This window comes from Temnothorax nylanderi, unplaced genomic scaffold (assembly GCF_030848795.1).
Source record: "Temnothorax nylanderi isolate EJ_2023f unplaced genomic scaffold, tnyl_v1.0 TNYL_tig0167_pilon, whole genome shotgun sequence".
NCBI classification, from domain to species: Eukaryota; Metazoa; Arthropoda; class Insecta; order Hymenoptera; family Formicidae; genus Temnothorax; species Temnothorax nylanderi.
The window spans coordinates 311176-328856 of record NW_027249229.1 but is presented as its reverse complement, the minus strand read 5'-3'; the positions used below and the strand labels follow the sequence as shown (position 1 = coordinate 328856).

Here is a 17681-nt window from a genome sequence, read left to right as displayed (position 1 = left end):
ATCCGATAAATTGATTTAGATATTTATTCTCTAATACGAGGATTACGTTTTATCTTTAATCCACGGGTGTTGTCCGAATTATACATTAATCTCGCATTAGACAAATCTCTCTGGGCGGATAAGATCATCAGCGCGCGCCAATCGCGCGAGCGACGGCAACCCTTCCGTTCATTCGCATTTCGGGAATATGACGTTACCGCGTCACGTGGCAGCCGATTATTATGTTCGTACACGACAAACGTCCTGCACCGCACGCAGTGACACATAACATGAGTGGGAGTGACGACAATCGATTGTGCGACTGACGTTACATCGCCATGGTGACACGCGAAAACAAATACGTGCGATCGCATAGACACGCTGGCTGACCCCCACAGTAAGCCGCACGAGTTCAGTGTGTCACGTATACGACAGAAAAGTGACCGAGAGCTCCATCCCTCGACCTGCACGAAGAAAGTGGCGAAAGTGCTCGCTAACGGCTAATTCGCAGGTATCGAAAAGCTCGAGGTCGCTCGTACGCGGCAATTTGGCACGCGTCCAGATTAAATTGGCCCAAATAGCTCTCAATTTACACCTATAAACTTTGCGTCAATCGAAATTACGATCAATGACAAAACGGTTTACGATGCGACGAACGTATATCTTTTTTTCATATCAAAGATTCTCAAAAAATTAAAGATTTTGTTAATCTGAGATCTCTGAATCTTTCGTTGAATGTCAGAGGTTTACCAAAGATTATCCTATTTTTAGCTGTCTACAATCATTGTTGTTAAAATCTTTTTCTGTAGGTACGTAGAACCGAAATTTCGTAGATTATAAATTCTTGGCTTTGGTTCTTAACCATTTAAATTGTACCCTACGAAATTATTAAAATTCCCGAGTTTGCTGACGTTCGGGGGTTGATCCTCATCGCGTTCTTGAAGTTCGTCTAATCTCGGACTTTCTTGAATTCAATCGTCCTCGAGGCTACGAAAGGAGAAGTAGGGTGTGCACCTTTTTCAAGAATGTCGTAAAAAGTAGTTTATTCGAAAATAATAGCCTTTTATCGATAAATTTATGCCAATGTTTCGTGTAACGCTACTCACTAGGACACATCGGCGCGACCCTCGTGTTACCTTGACCCAAACTCTACAGTTCAGTGTGTCACGTGCACGAAATGGATCGAAACCGAGTTCAGTATTCTCCTCTCCAGGCGCGAGAGCTTTCTTCAACCCTCAACCTCAACGGGAGTTTACATTTCTCAAACTCTTTCACGAATTAAAAATAACTTTTTCCTCTGTCCGAAATTTCTCTTATAATTTTCTTTCTTTGTGATAAACATTCAAATTATCTGTCGCAATTATAATACATTCTTTTTAAATTATTTTTCATAATTTCATTTCTTCATTCACAGGAACAATGTAGTTGCAACTGTAGAACAACACACGGAATCCGTCATTCAACGAGATAAAATAAAAATTATGATTTGTCAATAAGTATGTCGTACACCATATTATAATCACGTAATTATAACGAGACAAATTTATTGATTCCACTTTATAATTAAATCTAATTACCGACCATATGTATACTTATTACGCTGTAATTAATTATTGGATTAATAAATATTGATTACTATTACCTTGTTTGCGTTATTTATGACTAATTATAATGACTAATATGAATCTTGAAATGAATGAAAATTATATTATGTATACATAATAGCCAGGTATATTGTGAGTTTCAGCAAAATAAGATACATATATGAGCAAATACACATCAATCGGGCTTGCTTATTTACGGAAGTGCATAATTATTATCTCCGTAATTATTTTACACGGCAGAGACAAATAGTATCATATTTCCCATCTTATTTGAAAAAAAAACAAAACTCTGAACAACATATTTTCCACTGAGGCCAGTTAGATCGAAACCAATCAATTAGAATGGTATAAGCATGACCGAACCTCGTCACGAGAAAACAGAGTAAACATACGTGAGTACAGATATACGCGGAAAAAACACCGTTACCGGGCAATAAGTAGGCGAAACAAGGAGAACAGATATTATTACACGTAGGTACGCATTCATATGTTAATATGATCTCCGTATAACGTCTTGTGCGGTGGTATTTTCTATGACATTAAATTTTTAAATTGGATGTGCAAATTGCAGTCGACACGCGCATTGTCGTCCTACATAATAACACATTAAGAAATTAACACTAAAAGATGTTTGTGAAAGAAAAACAATTTATGCCGGTTTTCTTTCGCGGTTTTCCATATCCGTGTTTGTGTCGCGGGAGGCTCTTGCCTCGTGTCACGCGACAATAAACAGTCACGGCGATATTTTCGTTATAGGATTGCTGCAGATGAAAATAAGTCGTTCTAATTATTTACATATCTGGGCGCGGCACTCGCGGGGCAGGCACACTCGCGGATTAAACTTCGCGACAGTGTATCTGGCGCATAAAGCTTTCATGAGATTCGACATTTTTCTATTCTCGCGATGTGGGTCAGTGTCGGCGGCGCGGCGGCGGCGGGTGGTTCATTTACTTACGGCACGTTACAAAAGATCGCCCTTGTATCGTGCACGAATGACAGGACAGCTTATCAGGGAAATTAGCATTGCGGCATTCTTATCTAATACTTTATCTTCGTGGAAAAAAAAACGTATCATTTGCAAGTACAAAAGGTGCAACGATTTTAATACTAATTCCACTTTTGTTACGTTTCAAAAGGAATCTAGTTCGACGTTTGGCTGTATATGCATATATTTAACAGTTAAAAATTTAATATATTTAACCACGAAAGATGGGGTGTTTCGTGAGATATTTGGAAAATGATTTCAAGATTTAAAAATAAAGATGTCTTATTATATTTCTCGCGCTGTCTCATCGCGTGCATAATCAAGAAACTCAAAAATAGCTAAAATATTACGTAAATATAACTATTAACAAATAATTTATTCATTACCGTATCCAATTCTTAACGAGGAAACATATACACGACATACATACATTACGACACATTATTAGTACGTGAAACGGAAAGAATAACGATCGGTGTGAAGAAACGGTCACACCAATTTACTATTATGAACAATACAGCATGACATAAGACTGGCGCGCGTGCAACTCTTAAACAAAAATTCGTAATTATCGTGGTTATTATTACGTTCGTCTATTCTTCTTATCCATTTTGCGCACATTTTGATTTATATTCTGGCATAAGCTTCGCGAAAATTTTCTCAAAGGTACAAACATTTTATATTCAATGAATATTATATATGAATATTATATTATATAACAGCAAACTAAAACAGAATAATTTATAAACGTGAGTGGACATAATTTATAAAATTTATTCCAACATAAAATTCTGATTTAAGATTTGACAGACCAGAGATGCGCGTTATTTACTTTCGTAACAGTTTATGATATTTCATAATTATGCTGTATTATTGGTAAAATAATCTTGGCGGTTATATATATATATATATATATATATATATATATTATATATATATATATATATTATATATATATAGTATACTTATATAACCGCCAAGATCATTTTACCAATAGTACAGCATAATTATGAAAATGTTGGAAAATGTACGGTGATTATCTTAATTGTACTCTATTAGTCATAATGTTATACTCAACGCATAGTCGCCATTTTTAATGGCTCTAAAACAATTTTATCGTTGAACAGCATTTCAATGCCACGTTCTTTTTTTATAAACGTAATTGAGTCTATCATTTCATAGCGTCAAGTAAATCGCTACTTTTTAAAAAAAGGTAAAAATATAGACCAAGTGCATACGCCAGTATGAAAAACTGTTATATTATGGCTGCGTTTCGATATTTACTGCCAGTACTAAAAATCTGTAGTATACGTGACATAAACTATAGATTTTCAGTACTGGCAGTGAATATCGAAACGCAGTTTATATTGAAAAAATCTATTGTACAAAATTGTTTTAATATATCCAATCAAGAATATTAAATACTTGTGCACTGCAACATAATGTTGATAAAAAGAATATTTAGCTAAATAATAAGTATTGTTTGACATTTTATTTTTAAAATGTTTTCAAAAAAAAGTATTCAAGTTTAGTATAATAAAAGTTTTTCAAGCAAAGTATATAAAATCAGAAAATTGCGCCAAACAGAAAGAAGGAATATGATAAACGTTTTAATTGTAATAGATAGAAATTTATAAGATATCTTATATTTCAAATAATAGACAATCAATTAAAACATTGTTGCAAAATGCAATAGAAATTTCGAGTAGAAAACGGGAAGACAAAAGAATGTTATATTTGGCTTTTGTACTCCAAATATAAAAACTTGTTTTTAGAAGCATGTTTTAATCTTTATTTCAATCTTTAACGGACTATTGTTGCTAAACCAGTTATTACATCTAAAGATTTAACAAAAATAACCAAATAAATAATTAAAAATTTAATAATAAAATGTTCAATAAATCTGTTTGTTATACAAAGTAAAATGTTTGAAAGATACGATAAAAATTTCCTCCTTAACCAATTCTTGACAAAATAATTTTACTTCTTGCATCTAAAATACAGTCTGTCTAATAAAAAATTAAAATCTCTATTCAAAACCATATTTATTGGTAACATATTTTTAAAAATTTTGTAATATTTGTATTTTTAATTATAAAACGTTTCGTTTGCCACATTGTGAACTTTTTTAGAAAATTATTAAATTATGTGCACTTACGAAGTTATATAAGATAGTCAGATAATTTTAACGAAATCGCGTCGGTAAAAACCGACCACCGGTTGCATCCTACCGAAGAGAGAACTCACCTTTAGTTGGTCCACCGAGATGAGGGCTGCTTGCTCAAACACTTTGCTGAGGTGTTCTAGGACGTTACTACCGCGATCTGCGATACTAGCAGTGGTGGCTAGCTCGCGATACTTATGTAGGGAAGCTTTTCAGCGCAAGCGTCACTTACCTCCCGCTGGCCGGTTTCCACCTCTTCGTGATGGGCATGATTATCCCCCACGATCGCGCGTCCATCGTAAATCGTTACATGTCGGAAATTCTTCTCGCGATGCTCGCGAATCATGCAAATTGGCCACGCGGGAATCGGGGGACCGAAGATCCTCGCAATCAGAACGAAACGAGATATTTGCGCGTAATTGGAGATCTATCTAGGTCAGTGTATCTTTGTGTGATATCGAGGATCCCCCTCCCCCTCTTTGTGATGCACCGAAGATCAAAGGTAAAACTAAAACATTCGTAAATTTATTTTTTGCATTTAACAATCTAACGGTAAAAATTCTCAATATTAAGGTTTTGTGAATTCAAGCTGGTGCGGATTCAGAAATCCATAAATTTAAGATAGAACTTAGGATTTGCGGTATTACGATTTTGAAGAAAATATACAATTTCAGGATTTAACGAAAGTAAAAATATGTGATTTCAAGATTTTGTGAAACTTAACAAAGGAAGATATTCAGATGTAACGCACTTTTTTGTTCATTTGTTTACTTTTTTTCTTACAGTTTACAGTAGTTACAGTAACTTTCTGCGTTTCTATTGCCTTAAACTGTGTAATAAAATATTAACAACTTAAAATAATTTGATTATTATTAGAATAATATTATACTTTAAAATAATTATATTATCATTTCATAAGTTGTACAAGTATATAGATGTGTAATGAAGGAACACGTGTAGTGAGATTAGTTAGGTACTATCTAATTCTTATTAATACATTTTTTATTAACTAATCTTATTAACTAATTTTTCAAAAAATAGCAATTTTAGAAAACATATTGGTTATGTATAAACAAATTGAGTATAAAAATTTTTTTAATTCTTATGCTTTTTAAAAAATGTTAATATCAACAAAAATAATAAAAGAAAGGGATTATTTTGAAAAGTATGACCATTTCTATAAATCTAAATATTTGACTACAAAGTACATTAAAAAATCATAGAATTCTCGTTTAAAACATTTTGTGTACTTATATAACAATAAATAGTTATATATAACATATGATATAGAAATATGATTCTGCTGAATTTTGTTTAACTCTTTTGGACTCTGGTTACCTTATTTATAAGAAAATTATATATTTCTTATTTTTCAATATTCTACAGTTCTATCAGTTTGCGTCAAGGATGCGTATCACGTTTGAATATAATTCTTTATAAGACGTTCAATAGGGTAAACTCAGGTGAGATGGCCATAGAAGAGAGATGGCCCATCCATGTTTTTTCAATTTTAGCTCGCCATCTAGTATCGATGGGCTATCTCTTCTCTAAGGCCACTTCACCCGAATTTACCCTATACATGCAAAGTAAAAAGCTAGCACCAGGATATTAGCGATCTAGAGCAAATAATACAATGACGTCATTTTAAAAGACGAATCTTAATGTATTATTATTCAGGATATATCTTTGCCTCACGCGAGTCAGCTGCAAAACACTTTCTTTAAGGATACTGAGATTTAATTCGTTAAATCACGCGAGCAAAAGATAAAGTAAACCCAACTTCGCGCGCGGTGATAGAGAAAATCAAGCACGTGCTTATTGAAAAGATATTTAAAAAATAAAATTTCAATAGTAAATATTAGATAATGTATGCGTCTAATAAAATTATACTTATCGAATCTAGCATTGATTACGTAAGTTGAAACGTTACGTTATGTTTCTTCCTGTTGCATAATGTTCGTATGCGCTGTCCGTGATTAGTGATTGATATTGTTTGCAACGATATTTTCACATTCAATGATCCGTGTATTCCCGTGATTCCTGGCAGGAATCTTATCTTCTTCATAATGTATAATATGAGCGTATACAGATATTTAATATAAAAATCAGTATTTATACATGTATCTCTGACCTCGTATTTTGCTTGCTGAAAGTGCTATGCATGCTAAAAATTGACGATAAACTTCCGCGCGGTATCGCTTATTTATAATGCAAGGAACTATTCTCGCTTTGCGTCCAATTTGCTTACCACAAAATAAAATATCGCAGTTAACTTTGTAAAATTTCATTGTTTTATTTTGGATTATCGCATTTGTTGCGCGCGCTGCTGAAAGTCTTTTATTAATCCTTCATCAAATTTAAAAAAAAAATGAAATTAGTTATATAAGCACGAAATAAAATTTTCCATTCGTAGTAATTCTATAAAGATACTGATCTCACTGATTCGTGATATATATATTTTACGCGAGATGTCAACGCGAATCTGACCGCAAAAGCGCGGTATCGTACCGCAAAATATTCTTTATTCCTCAAGGAGAACCGACACGTATCGATATTACAACTATTCAGTCCGCTTAAGGAAAAGTCCATCCACTTCAGGAAAAAAAAGCGCACAAGAGGAAAAACGCATTCTCGCGTGATGAGAGCATTTCCTTTTCTTGTTCACGAGAGTGATGCATTTTATTATACAATTACGTTCTATACAAGCAAAAGAGAAACAATGACAAGAATGATTCGAATCCTAAAGAAATAAACGGGAAACTACCTTTATAGTTTTACTTAAAAAAAAAACTTTAACCGGAAAAAATATGCAATAATTTCGGTACACTTCGCGCATAACGATATGAATCATAAAATGTGATAAACGGACAGAGACAAAAAGAAAGAAAGAGAGAAATTAATTCATTGGATCCGACTCGTCTAGAATCATTTTCGTCGTTGCGTGCTACAAGTTTTTAAAGGTTCGAATGTCGTGACCAATTTACGGTAACCGATGGCAGAGGGTCGGTCGCGGACGAAAAATTGAAGTTTGCGCAACCGCTGTTGATCGTTAATGATCTCGTCAGGGTCATGCGGAGACACGTATCCTAATGCGGAGATGCACGCACGCGAGTAATACGAGCGCAGTTCCGTCGCACTCTCGTGCGCCGGAACGGACGTCGCATCGAAAAGTTACATCGTGCGCTAAATCGCCGGTCAAGCAATTTCCGTGTTCGACGCGCGCGTCGTGAATGCCTTCGTCTTCTCCCTTACGGAAAAATACTATAGAAAGACTAATGTAGTTGCGAAAAAGTAAGAGTAATTCCGAAATCGTAGTAAATATTACAGTAATTGCTATAATTTTGTGTACTTTTTTCGCAAATTACAGTAGCTATTTCGGTATTTCCATAAAGGTACCCAGGTAGCAAATTGACATCAAATGTATTAATAACATCTTAATAACGTCTCTAATGTCAATAATCAAATGATATTCTTGCTGCCTGCATGGGAAGCCGCTCTAGCCCTTTGCCTAGATACTTAATAGATAATTTAAAAATAAACCAAATAGAGACAGGAACAATTAGCATCAGCAATATATATACCAAACGACCGACATCCCAGGTAGCACATACACATTTCAGAAATGTTTTATAAGCGTTTTACCGAAACGTTTTATAACCGATTTCTAGAAACGTTTCTCATGAGTAAAAATGTCCATTCGAAAAACGTTCGTTGGAACGTTCCTTTTCCGATAAAATAACGTTTAAAAAACTATTATAGAAACGTTTTGTTTTAATAATAAAGACATTTAAAATCCCTACTTTTCACGTCTTTTGAACGTGTTTATGCTGACGTCTTTGAGACATATATGCGTGAGAATGTTCTAGATTCTAGAAGCTTTATGTATATACCATCTATGACGTTTATTCTTTTTCGAAGAAATTCCTGAACTGGTGCACATTCGTGCAATAAGTTAAAGTGAAATAAAATATACTTGTCTCACTCTAACTTAATTGCATTACTGATGTGCACCAGTTCAGGAAGTTATTCAAAACGGAACACATGTATAAATGTTCTTTCAATGGCCACGTTCAGCAGAATGTTTTATTTTGCAACTGTTGGAAGTTTTCTAAGCTCAGATTTGTCCGATGACAAATAGATTAAGACCGGTAGGACAAAATTAATTTAAGTAAATAAGTGGATATATATGCATGGATAAAATGATTTATTTTGTGCAATAATTAGTGCAATATAAATTTCAATGTTTCAAAAAGGCTATTAAAGCTATTATATATATATATATAGATAAAGCAAATTATAATTTTGAAAGGAAAAATTTAACAAATAGGTATTTTTGTTAACTGTAGAAACGTAAAAAATACGTTTCTTAAATCATGGTTTCAAAACCATTTTTGCTCAGGTTCTTTACGGTTATGAAACTATGTATACGTTCAAAAAACGTATATGAAACTAATATATGCTACCTGGAAAGCGACCGACATATAATTGCGCGATATCGTTCGTGTTTTCACTGTTAATTGTAGTGTCAAATTATACTGATTATACTGAATTTGAGTCATTTTTAACCATTTCCATAGGTCGTCACTGCTTCCACTCAATATGTCGTTAATTCAACTAAAACAATATTCACTAAACCAATTAAAATAATACTGTTTTGTGCTAAAACAATAAATTTCGACACACATATGGTAATTAAAAATAATGAAATGTTATTTAACTCAAGGTATTGGTTTAAATTTCATCCTTTATTATAATATTTAATATTGTTCATCCCAACTGCGGATGAAGTCTGAAACTTCTCCTCAAATAACGCTCCACACATGTCGGCGCACTCGTATTCGCGCGGAAGATGAAAAGGAAGACTGATAGAGATAAGTATAACGAAACGTTTCCGTCGACGTTATATACGTATCGCAGACTTCGGGGAATGAAATTGGAATTGTCGCGCAGTTTTGCAGGTCACCGGAGCCGAAAAAAATGCGGAATTGCGGAAATGTTTCAACTGCGACGGCCGGCGAGGTATGGAGCGCCGGTTATTTAAGGGTGGGCCTCCGAATTAGACGACCCATCCTATCACGCGACCTCCGACCTGTCTCTCCATTTTGATAGATGGACTTCTTTAAGGTCACACACGATATCGAATTAGCCGTTAATGGGCGCGCTGTACGCGCCGCGCGTTAATATCGCCCCACAGTCGGAGGAAATCCGCCATTCAGGGGCCCCTCAGCTGGGAACACCGCGCGAAATTTGCTCCAAATTATTATGTAATCGCGCGTATCAACACACCGCTCGAACAACCTGGGGACGCGATTGACGTAATGCGCGCGGCGATACATCGTGTTCGCAGTTTCATAATAGCATATCAATCACCGTCGTTTGGCCCGTTTAAGTTTAAGGGATCACTATTTCAGAAGCTTACAAGCAAAAGCCGATTCTCTGTGCAATGAAAATCAATAGGATCAATAATTGTCTGTTATTTGTAAAAAGTTTGCTGTATAAAAATTTAAAAATATTTCAAAGCTACAGGCTGCGTAACTCGCGAAAAATTTTAATAATAAAAAAATAAATATATAATAACGAACGTAATAAATATATAATATAAACTCAATTAATTAAAATTTTTCTCCTTTTGATAAGTCGCGGTTCGAATGTGTCATTTGTGCATGGTCCCATCAATATTTTTGTTTCGGAAAAGATTTCATGTTTCAATAAAAAATTTTGCAAAACGCATCAAATGTGTCAATTATCGAATAATAATAATATAATTCAATATATAATTAATATAAAAATAATAAATTGAAAAATAATCTTACGCTAAGATTAGTAGAAAACGTATTTTCTATAACAAAAAAAAAACGCAAATTTTGCTGGCGCGATACAACGTTGTTACATGCGTAGGTAAGTACAAATATACGCACTAGAGCGAATCACTCGAGTAATCAGTGTATCGCGCATTACTGCCGATCGAGGTAGCGTGACCACTTTAACCCTTTCGCACTTAATGAGAGTCATTTTATGAGGCGGCCGCGATCATTTTCATGAAGGATTCAGGTCGTGGAAAAGGTAATTAATATAATTTATTAAAAGCGATAAATTGTTGAAACGTTGGCAAATCGAAGATTTCTTACAAAATACATTTACGAAAGCATCCCACAATTTTCGCTTTTTTAAACCTAACGAATCTAAAAAGTATCAAAAAGAATTTAATTAAGGTAACAATGATCATTTATTTAATAAATTATTTTCTTTTACTTTTTGATATTTCTATAAAGTATATGTAACTAATTAAGCTCGATCGCGCATAAATATATAGTTAAATTGGATTAATATGATACAATCAACGAATTTACTCACCTAAGCGGCACACCATCGCGCATATTCTTTCCAGTTCTATTGCCGTCATTCTCATCTCGTCGTTTTAATTTCGTCAATTGATGCTGAAGATGTGAATTTCTTACGAACGCGCGCGATAATTAACGCGTCACGACGACCGCACGACATTTCATTCGGCACTCCCGACGCACTTTACGTGGAGCGTTCACTTTCCACGGGCAAAAACGCGAAAAGCGAGGAGCGGTGAAAATACTTAAGTACGTCTTTGAGACGGAGTGATGACGCCTATATCGGCGCGAACGAACATGGCGCGGTTGCGACCGCCGCGCTTTACACTTCGCTCGGCAACATTTGTTCGTACAATCGAATTATTTTTAATTGAAAAAAGCGCACGCGACTTTACTCCGATTCGAACTCGGCTTAAGAATCGAAGTGATGAAATGTGACCTCAATATATACATTGCTGAATATGACAAATAATTAATTATCTTATTTTCTAATTATTGTGACCAACACCGAGATAATTAATTAATGCAGATAATTTATCTGCATTGAGATAATTCAAAAATATAAAATCTTCAGTATTCAAACGTTTTAAATTAACGATGAATTTTGTAAATGGCATTTTATAAAATGTTGATTTGGCGCGACGTTCATCATTTAAATCGCGAGCAACATCGTTTATTGCGAATATTAATTAATATACTGATGACAATCGCGCAATATATCATCCGGCATCTTCTTGACATTCAGAAACATTCATTTCCTTGGCTACTTTAAATGGATGATAAACGAGCAATTAAGTAACGTGTAGGTACCGACGCGAAGAAATATAGCGGTCGCGATCGCGTTACATTTCGTTCGTACGATCGAATTATTTTTTATGAAAAAGCAACTTCGAACTCGGCATGTGGAAATAACAAAATGCGATTTTAATACATTTCTGAATTTCAATAAATAATTATCTCATAATCTAAATATTACAATCAATAGCAATTAAGATGATTACTTCAACAATTAAATAAAATTCTCAGTATTTAAATGATCAACGTTTAAATTGACCAACCAATTTTGCAAACATTTTATTATTAATATAAAATACTGATTTGATGCTACGTTCATTTAAATTTAAATAAAGTGAGAGTGATAAGATAATCACATTAAGACAAAACGTTCATGATGAATATATTGTTATTAACACACCATGACGATCGTGCGATATTTCGTTTAACGTTTTTAACGTACTGTACATACATCTACACACAACCTTGACTTTTCATCTTTTAAAGCTGAAAAATACGTAATAAAATGCGAACGATTAAGTAACGTTTATGAGAGTAAACATCGCAGTTAGAAAGCTAAGAATGTGATCAAAACTCAATATAAACCGATAGACAAACGGTTGAAAGGTGTTTTATGCGATACTACGTTAAATTATAATAACAATCTAATATTCTTATTGCCAATTAATTGTAATATAATTATATTCGTTTGAAAAATAAAAATTTCTCAAGAGGCGCACTGAATTGTTAAAACGCCAAATATTCCATTGTCTCGACAGTTATGCAAAATTTTAATCTCATTTTTTTCCTTAAAGAAAACTCCTACTAGAAAAGAAATCATTTTAAAACTCTTTACAATAAACAATAAAGGTTTTTTTTAAATTAAAACAATTATGAAAACAATAAATTGTCTTAAAAGAATTAAAGATACAAAATGTATATATTGGTATATATACATATGATATGACATTTCAATATTGTTAAACTGTATTTTATTGTTAAACTGTATTTTATTCTTTTTAATAGAAGCAAAACCGATGAATACATAGCGATTGACTCGTAGGATTTTATTTGGCGACTGTTGTTTTATTGTTCAAATTACACTTCATATATTTACAATAAAATTAGAAAATATGTAATTAATAGTGATTAATAATTAACGATAATAATTATAATTATCTACAATATCGTGCCATGCTTGAATCGTTAAATATTTTAATTTAACATCAACGATAACATTTATTTCCTGCAAGAAAAATTTAATTTAATTTTTAAAAAGACAATGATTTGATTAAATGTAAGCATAATCGCGTGAGTCATCATAGTAGTCGCGCATGTTTGTCGGTCTGCAATAATATTGCGAGCGATTTTAATTCGAGTTTTTGATTTTTTTCGTGTGTACTCTTCAATAACGTTTCCCGCATTAACGCTAAGAGTCAAAATTATTTTAAATTTTCGCTAGCGAGCGTCAAAAGACTGCTCTTTCGTCAGATTCAAGTAATCGTATTTTCCTCTCGCACAGAATTGTACATTTTATAATCTCTTGCCTAACAGACGTGAGAAACAGGAGGAAAGGATTAAAGAAAACCTTTATATTGCGTGTAATTGCATTTCTATCTAAATGAGCCACTATGACATACATATATATAAATACGTCGGTCCTTTCAGAATTAATATTTCGTAATCAAATCTATCTGGAAATACTCCAGCAACTTTAATTGAGCACGAAAATCTTAGCTTAAATCTATGTTCCGAAAGCACAATGCAAATCTTTTTTTGTAACCTGTATGTTATATACAATTCAATTAAACAGCATTATTATTATGCAGTATTATCCTTTAAAAATATTAGAAAGATCAAGGAAAAAGCGATGAAACAGATCATTGAAATAAATCTAACTGTCGTACTAGCGTGTAAAATTACATGCAAACCTTAGAGTTACAATCAAAGTCTTGCTGGAGTGCGAGTTTAACACATTGGTATACATTATTCCTCTGCTACATGTATATTTAATGTTCACTTAAATATAAATCACCTTGTGAAACCATAATGGCGAGTATCATGAATTCACACGTCATATATTAATTCAATTACATTATGCAAGAAAGCTAAAACTGATTTCCTGAAATTGCACCGATTCATATCTTGTGCTAGTCTCATATATTTTACGTTACGAACGTAAATTACGTTCTTCCGTAACGTAATGACGTTACAAATTACATGTAACAGGGTTACATATGAATTATCTATTTTAAAAATTAACTATCTCCAAAAGATCTACGTCTTTCAGAACGTGGAAACATATGTATAGACGAAATACCTCAAAATATTTCCTTAATTTATTATCCGCCTGTCCATAACTTATTTATTCGAAGGAGAGTAGGCATTTTTGATTTCACCATACTACATTAACGACAATAAACTCATGTTAATCTTAGATTGGAAGATAATGTTTTTCGGAAATATGTGATTTACATCGTTTCAATCAGCAGTATTTTTAGCCGCTCATGATTTCTCTTCCCCCAACATTATATATTGAAAATACATACATATTCCATTAGCGAGGCAAAGCAATGAAAATGCTTATTGAAATGTTCAAGTACGTATCATAATATAAATACGTAAAGTATCACATAGTGGTGAAAAATTAACGAAAAGCAAAAAATAAACATATCACGTTTCATAGTTCACACATCTTATTTAAGGTTTAAAGAAAAGAAATATTTTATCATAATATTAATATTATTTGTCAATGCATTTGCGCAAAAACAAAATTTACTTTTGGCCTAATCATAATTTTTTTCCAATCATGGAATAAAATATTTTATAGATCAACTTTATTATACAGCAATGAATCTTTATCATTTGAATACAAATCAGTTAAATTTACAAAATACAATAAGAAGTTTCACTATTAGAGTTAGCCAGTTAACATGCAATCAATATTACAATGTCATGATTTAATTATTAAAAATGTTATACCGCATTGACATATTTTTTAATATTTTGCATGATTTCGATTTCGCTCTAATTACAATGATAAAAAACTAATGTAATATCATCGTGTAGCCAGTATTTTAACTTCCATCAGGTCAGGGAAGACATTAATATTATATTAACACAATTATGCATTCTGTCGTAGGATAATGATATTTGTTAAGGAACATGTTCAATTATTCTTCATTCAATTATTATTTCTTCTAATATTAAGGGAGGGTATAATATCGTCGCTTTTATATGATAACATTGTAACATGCATCTGTCTTTAAAGTGCTAATGATGCCTTAATTTCTTTATGATTGCACCATTAATTTATTATCTTATTGCAAAGCGGAATTATATTTATAAAAAAACACAAAAAATAAAAAAACGCTCTCTCGAGTGATGTCTTCAGTTTGGAACAGTGACCAGTATTAGTAAGATCGCGTTAAAATGCCAAATAATAAGTATAGAGTGCGTTCCGTTTCACGCATAATGCGCATAATGCGTGAAACGGAACGCACACATAGTTGGATACTTAAAACTAAAACAAGAAAAGAAATCATTCAAATAGAATGTGCAATCTAAAAGAAAAATATCAAAAAAAATTTGTCACGCATACATAATGTGACTGAATTAAACAGGCGTCCAAATTATGAGGAGTTAAGTAAAGCATTTAATATATCTTCTGAAAATGGATGAAACCTAGGCGAGTGCCAAACATATGGTAAAAGAGTCAAGTATGACACGCCTAAAGAAATGCTTTTTGAAACTGTGATTTCAAATAAGCATAAAGTTCAAATGCTGACTTAAATAAGTATACCACAACAGCCAGTATATAGAATGTTGGGAGAATACCATTGGCATAATTTTATAAACGGTAAGATTAAAAGACAGAGAGAGATGGAAAGAGAGAGAAAGCGATTTCTCGCAAAGTATCGGCAATTCGTTTCAGGCTGAGCTGGCTTATGCAGTCCGTTGAATGATGTGAATTCCGCTATCTGTGTGCACAGGTGACGACAGCTCGCCAACCTTCAGCGTGAATGCCGCCTGCTCGAAGGGCTTCTGCATCGCGCCCCGACTGAAAGGTCCGAGGTCGCCGCCGCGCCTTGCTGAACTGCAATCGCTGTACTTGGAGGCGAGTTCAGCGAACGTCGCTTTCCCAGACGCGATTTGTTCTCTATAAGCTGTTAACAAAATATTTCTTATGGTAATCAAAGCAACAATGGAAGGTGCTGAATAGCCCAGTGCTAGAACAGTGGTCTACCAGGTACAATTCCCACTGCCCTGCATTGATATTAAAAATTTAGGGAGAATATTTTACTTTGATAGGGAGAGTTTACAAAACATGAATTTAATTTCAAGGAGATAAACAATTCGCGATGCATCGTTTCTTAGAAGAAATCTCCAAATAGTTATAACAATAAATAAGTTTTAAAAACAAACTTACTCTTCCACAATAAAAGTGGCTTACAATCTCTATAAAAAATTGCAATTGTAACGAAACCAGTTTAGAAGCTTTGTCCTACCCTAGGACTGTGATGCAATGAAACAAATATAGCAACAACAGACAAAAATTCTACATGATCAATGCAATAATGAATACTTGTCAATGATCAAAAGCTGTAGACTTACATTTAACCATTTCGAGAGCTTCTTCCTTTGACCTAGTAATATTCTCCTCTCGCCAGGAAGAAGGTCGTCGAGAGCCTGAATGTTTCACAAGTAGATGAGAGCATTGCACTTCTTCAGGTCCGTCCGCCTTGCCATTGCCAGATGGATCCGCAGGTTTATCTGGTCTATCCCACTGACTTTCCTTGGTATAAATATTTAAATAATAGTGTTGACCTACAACAATTTCATCCATTTGAGATGAAACACCTAAACATTGATATTAAGCACTTTTTTTACCACTTTTATGCTCTGTATTCATATAAGGTAGAATTTTTGACACACTCAATACTCTAAACTCGACAAATATCATGATTATGTTCAAGAAACTCGAGGACAAAACTGTGTATACTTGCAATTTTCAAAGAAACAGACTCGGATCAGAAATAGAAATAAATTAGACTGAACTAGAACCATATATTTCCATTGCAAGTTGATGCACAAATAATGAAAGCAACCGCGTGCTGATTCTTGAAAAGTTTATGTGATTAATGAGACAATTAATTCAACATCCCCGCAAGCTTGCTCGCAGGCTCGCGAAAAAGTTCAAGTTCGACGAATCGATATACAGCGTCGGCAAAAAATTAATTGATAACGAGTGGGATATTTTCCCAAGTTTCTTTCGGCAGAATCCCCCCCGGACGAGACGCGACCGACCATCTCCGGCAAGCTATACCCGGCGGCCGGCGTTCGATCCCTCGCCGTCTAAGAATTCCCACCGATCGCGATCGGAGCACGCTCGCGTCGAGAACGGAGATTCTCGGAGGAGGACCTCGGCGGGTGTATCGAGCGCGTCTCCCTCGACCGCGGCGAATTGATCGGCGTCGGCGAAACGTCGGCGAAATGCCATACGGCCCATACGTCCTCGCGCCGGCGAAAACGGGGGACGAGGGGATCGTTCGCGGCCCCCCGCAGCGAAATTCGCGACTCGACGTGGCGACCGGATTTTGCGCGAGCGTGAAAATCCGTCGACTTCGACGTACCGGTCGATCTGCTGAGGCGTTTCTCCCATCCGGCTGGTAGCTCCTCGTCCGCCATTGTCGCCGTAGTATTTTCGGACTGTTTTGCTGTACTGGAGTGCTCTCTTCCCCGGCACTCTCTCTCACGTCAAACGCCGCACGCCCGCCATCGCGCTGAACGTCGCGCGTCGCGCCGTCCGCGCCGAACGCCGGCGCGGCCTGCCC

At 34.5% G+C, this 17681-nt stretch overlaps 2 protein-coding genes and 1 long non-coding RNA gene across 4 annotated transcripts in view; 1 reads left to right on the top strand and 2 right to left on the bottom strand.

Moving 5' to 3' along the window:
• LOC139777892 (glutamine synthetase 2 cytoplasmic-like) overlaps positions 1–11245 on the bottom strand; it is a 36639-nt gene extending 25394 nt beyond the window's left edge. The window contains exon 1 of one of the 2 annotated variants that reach the window (XM_071715569.1): positions 11087–11245. In XM_071715569.1, the coding sequence (XP_071571670.1) occupies positions 11087–11109 (23 nt within the window). In that variant the 5' untranslated portion in view covers positions 11110–11245. Of the gene's footprint in view, positions 1–4815; positions 4973–11086 lie in introns of those variants that run through there. The other variant, XM_071715570.1, reaches the window with a different exon arrangement.
• On the top strand, positions 211–1620 carry LOC139777872 (uncharacterized). The gene is made up of 2 exons (XR_011719443.1): positions 211–490; positions 1394–1620. It is a non-coding gene; the product is annotated as an uncharacterized lncRNA (long non-coding RNA).
• A 1577-nt stretch (positions 11246–12822) lies between the features above and the next one.
• Positions 12823–17662, bottom strand: LOC139777889 (putative peptidyl-prolyl cis-trans isomerase dodo). Its single transcript, XM_071715564.1, has 3 exons — positions 17481–17662; positions 16462–16674; positions 12823–16013 (listed from the first exon to the last, which is right to left on the bottom strand). Exons 1-3 carry the CDS (start codon positions 17533–17535, stop codon positions 15793–15795), a joined length of 489 nt encoding a protein of 162 aa, XP_071571665.1. The 5' UTR covers positions 17536–17662; the 3' UTR covers positions 12823–15792.
• Between the last annotated feature and the right edge of the window lie 19 nt (positions 17663–17681).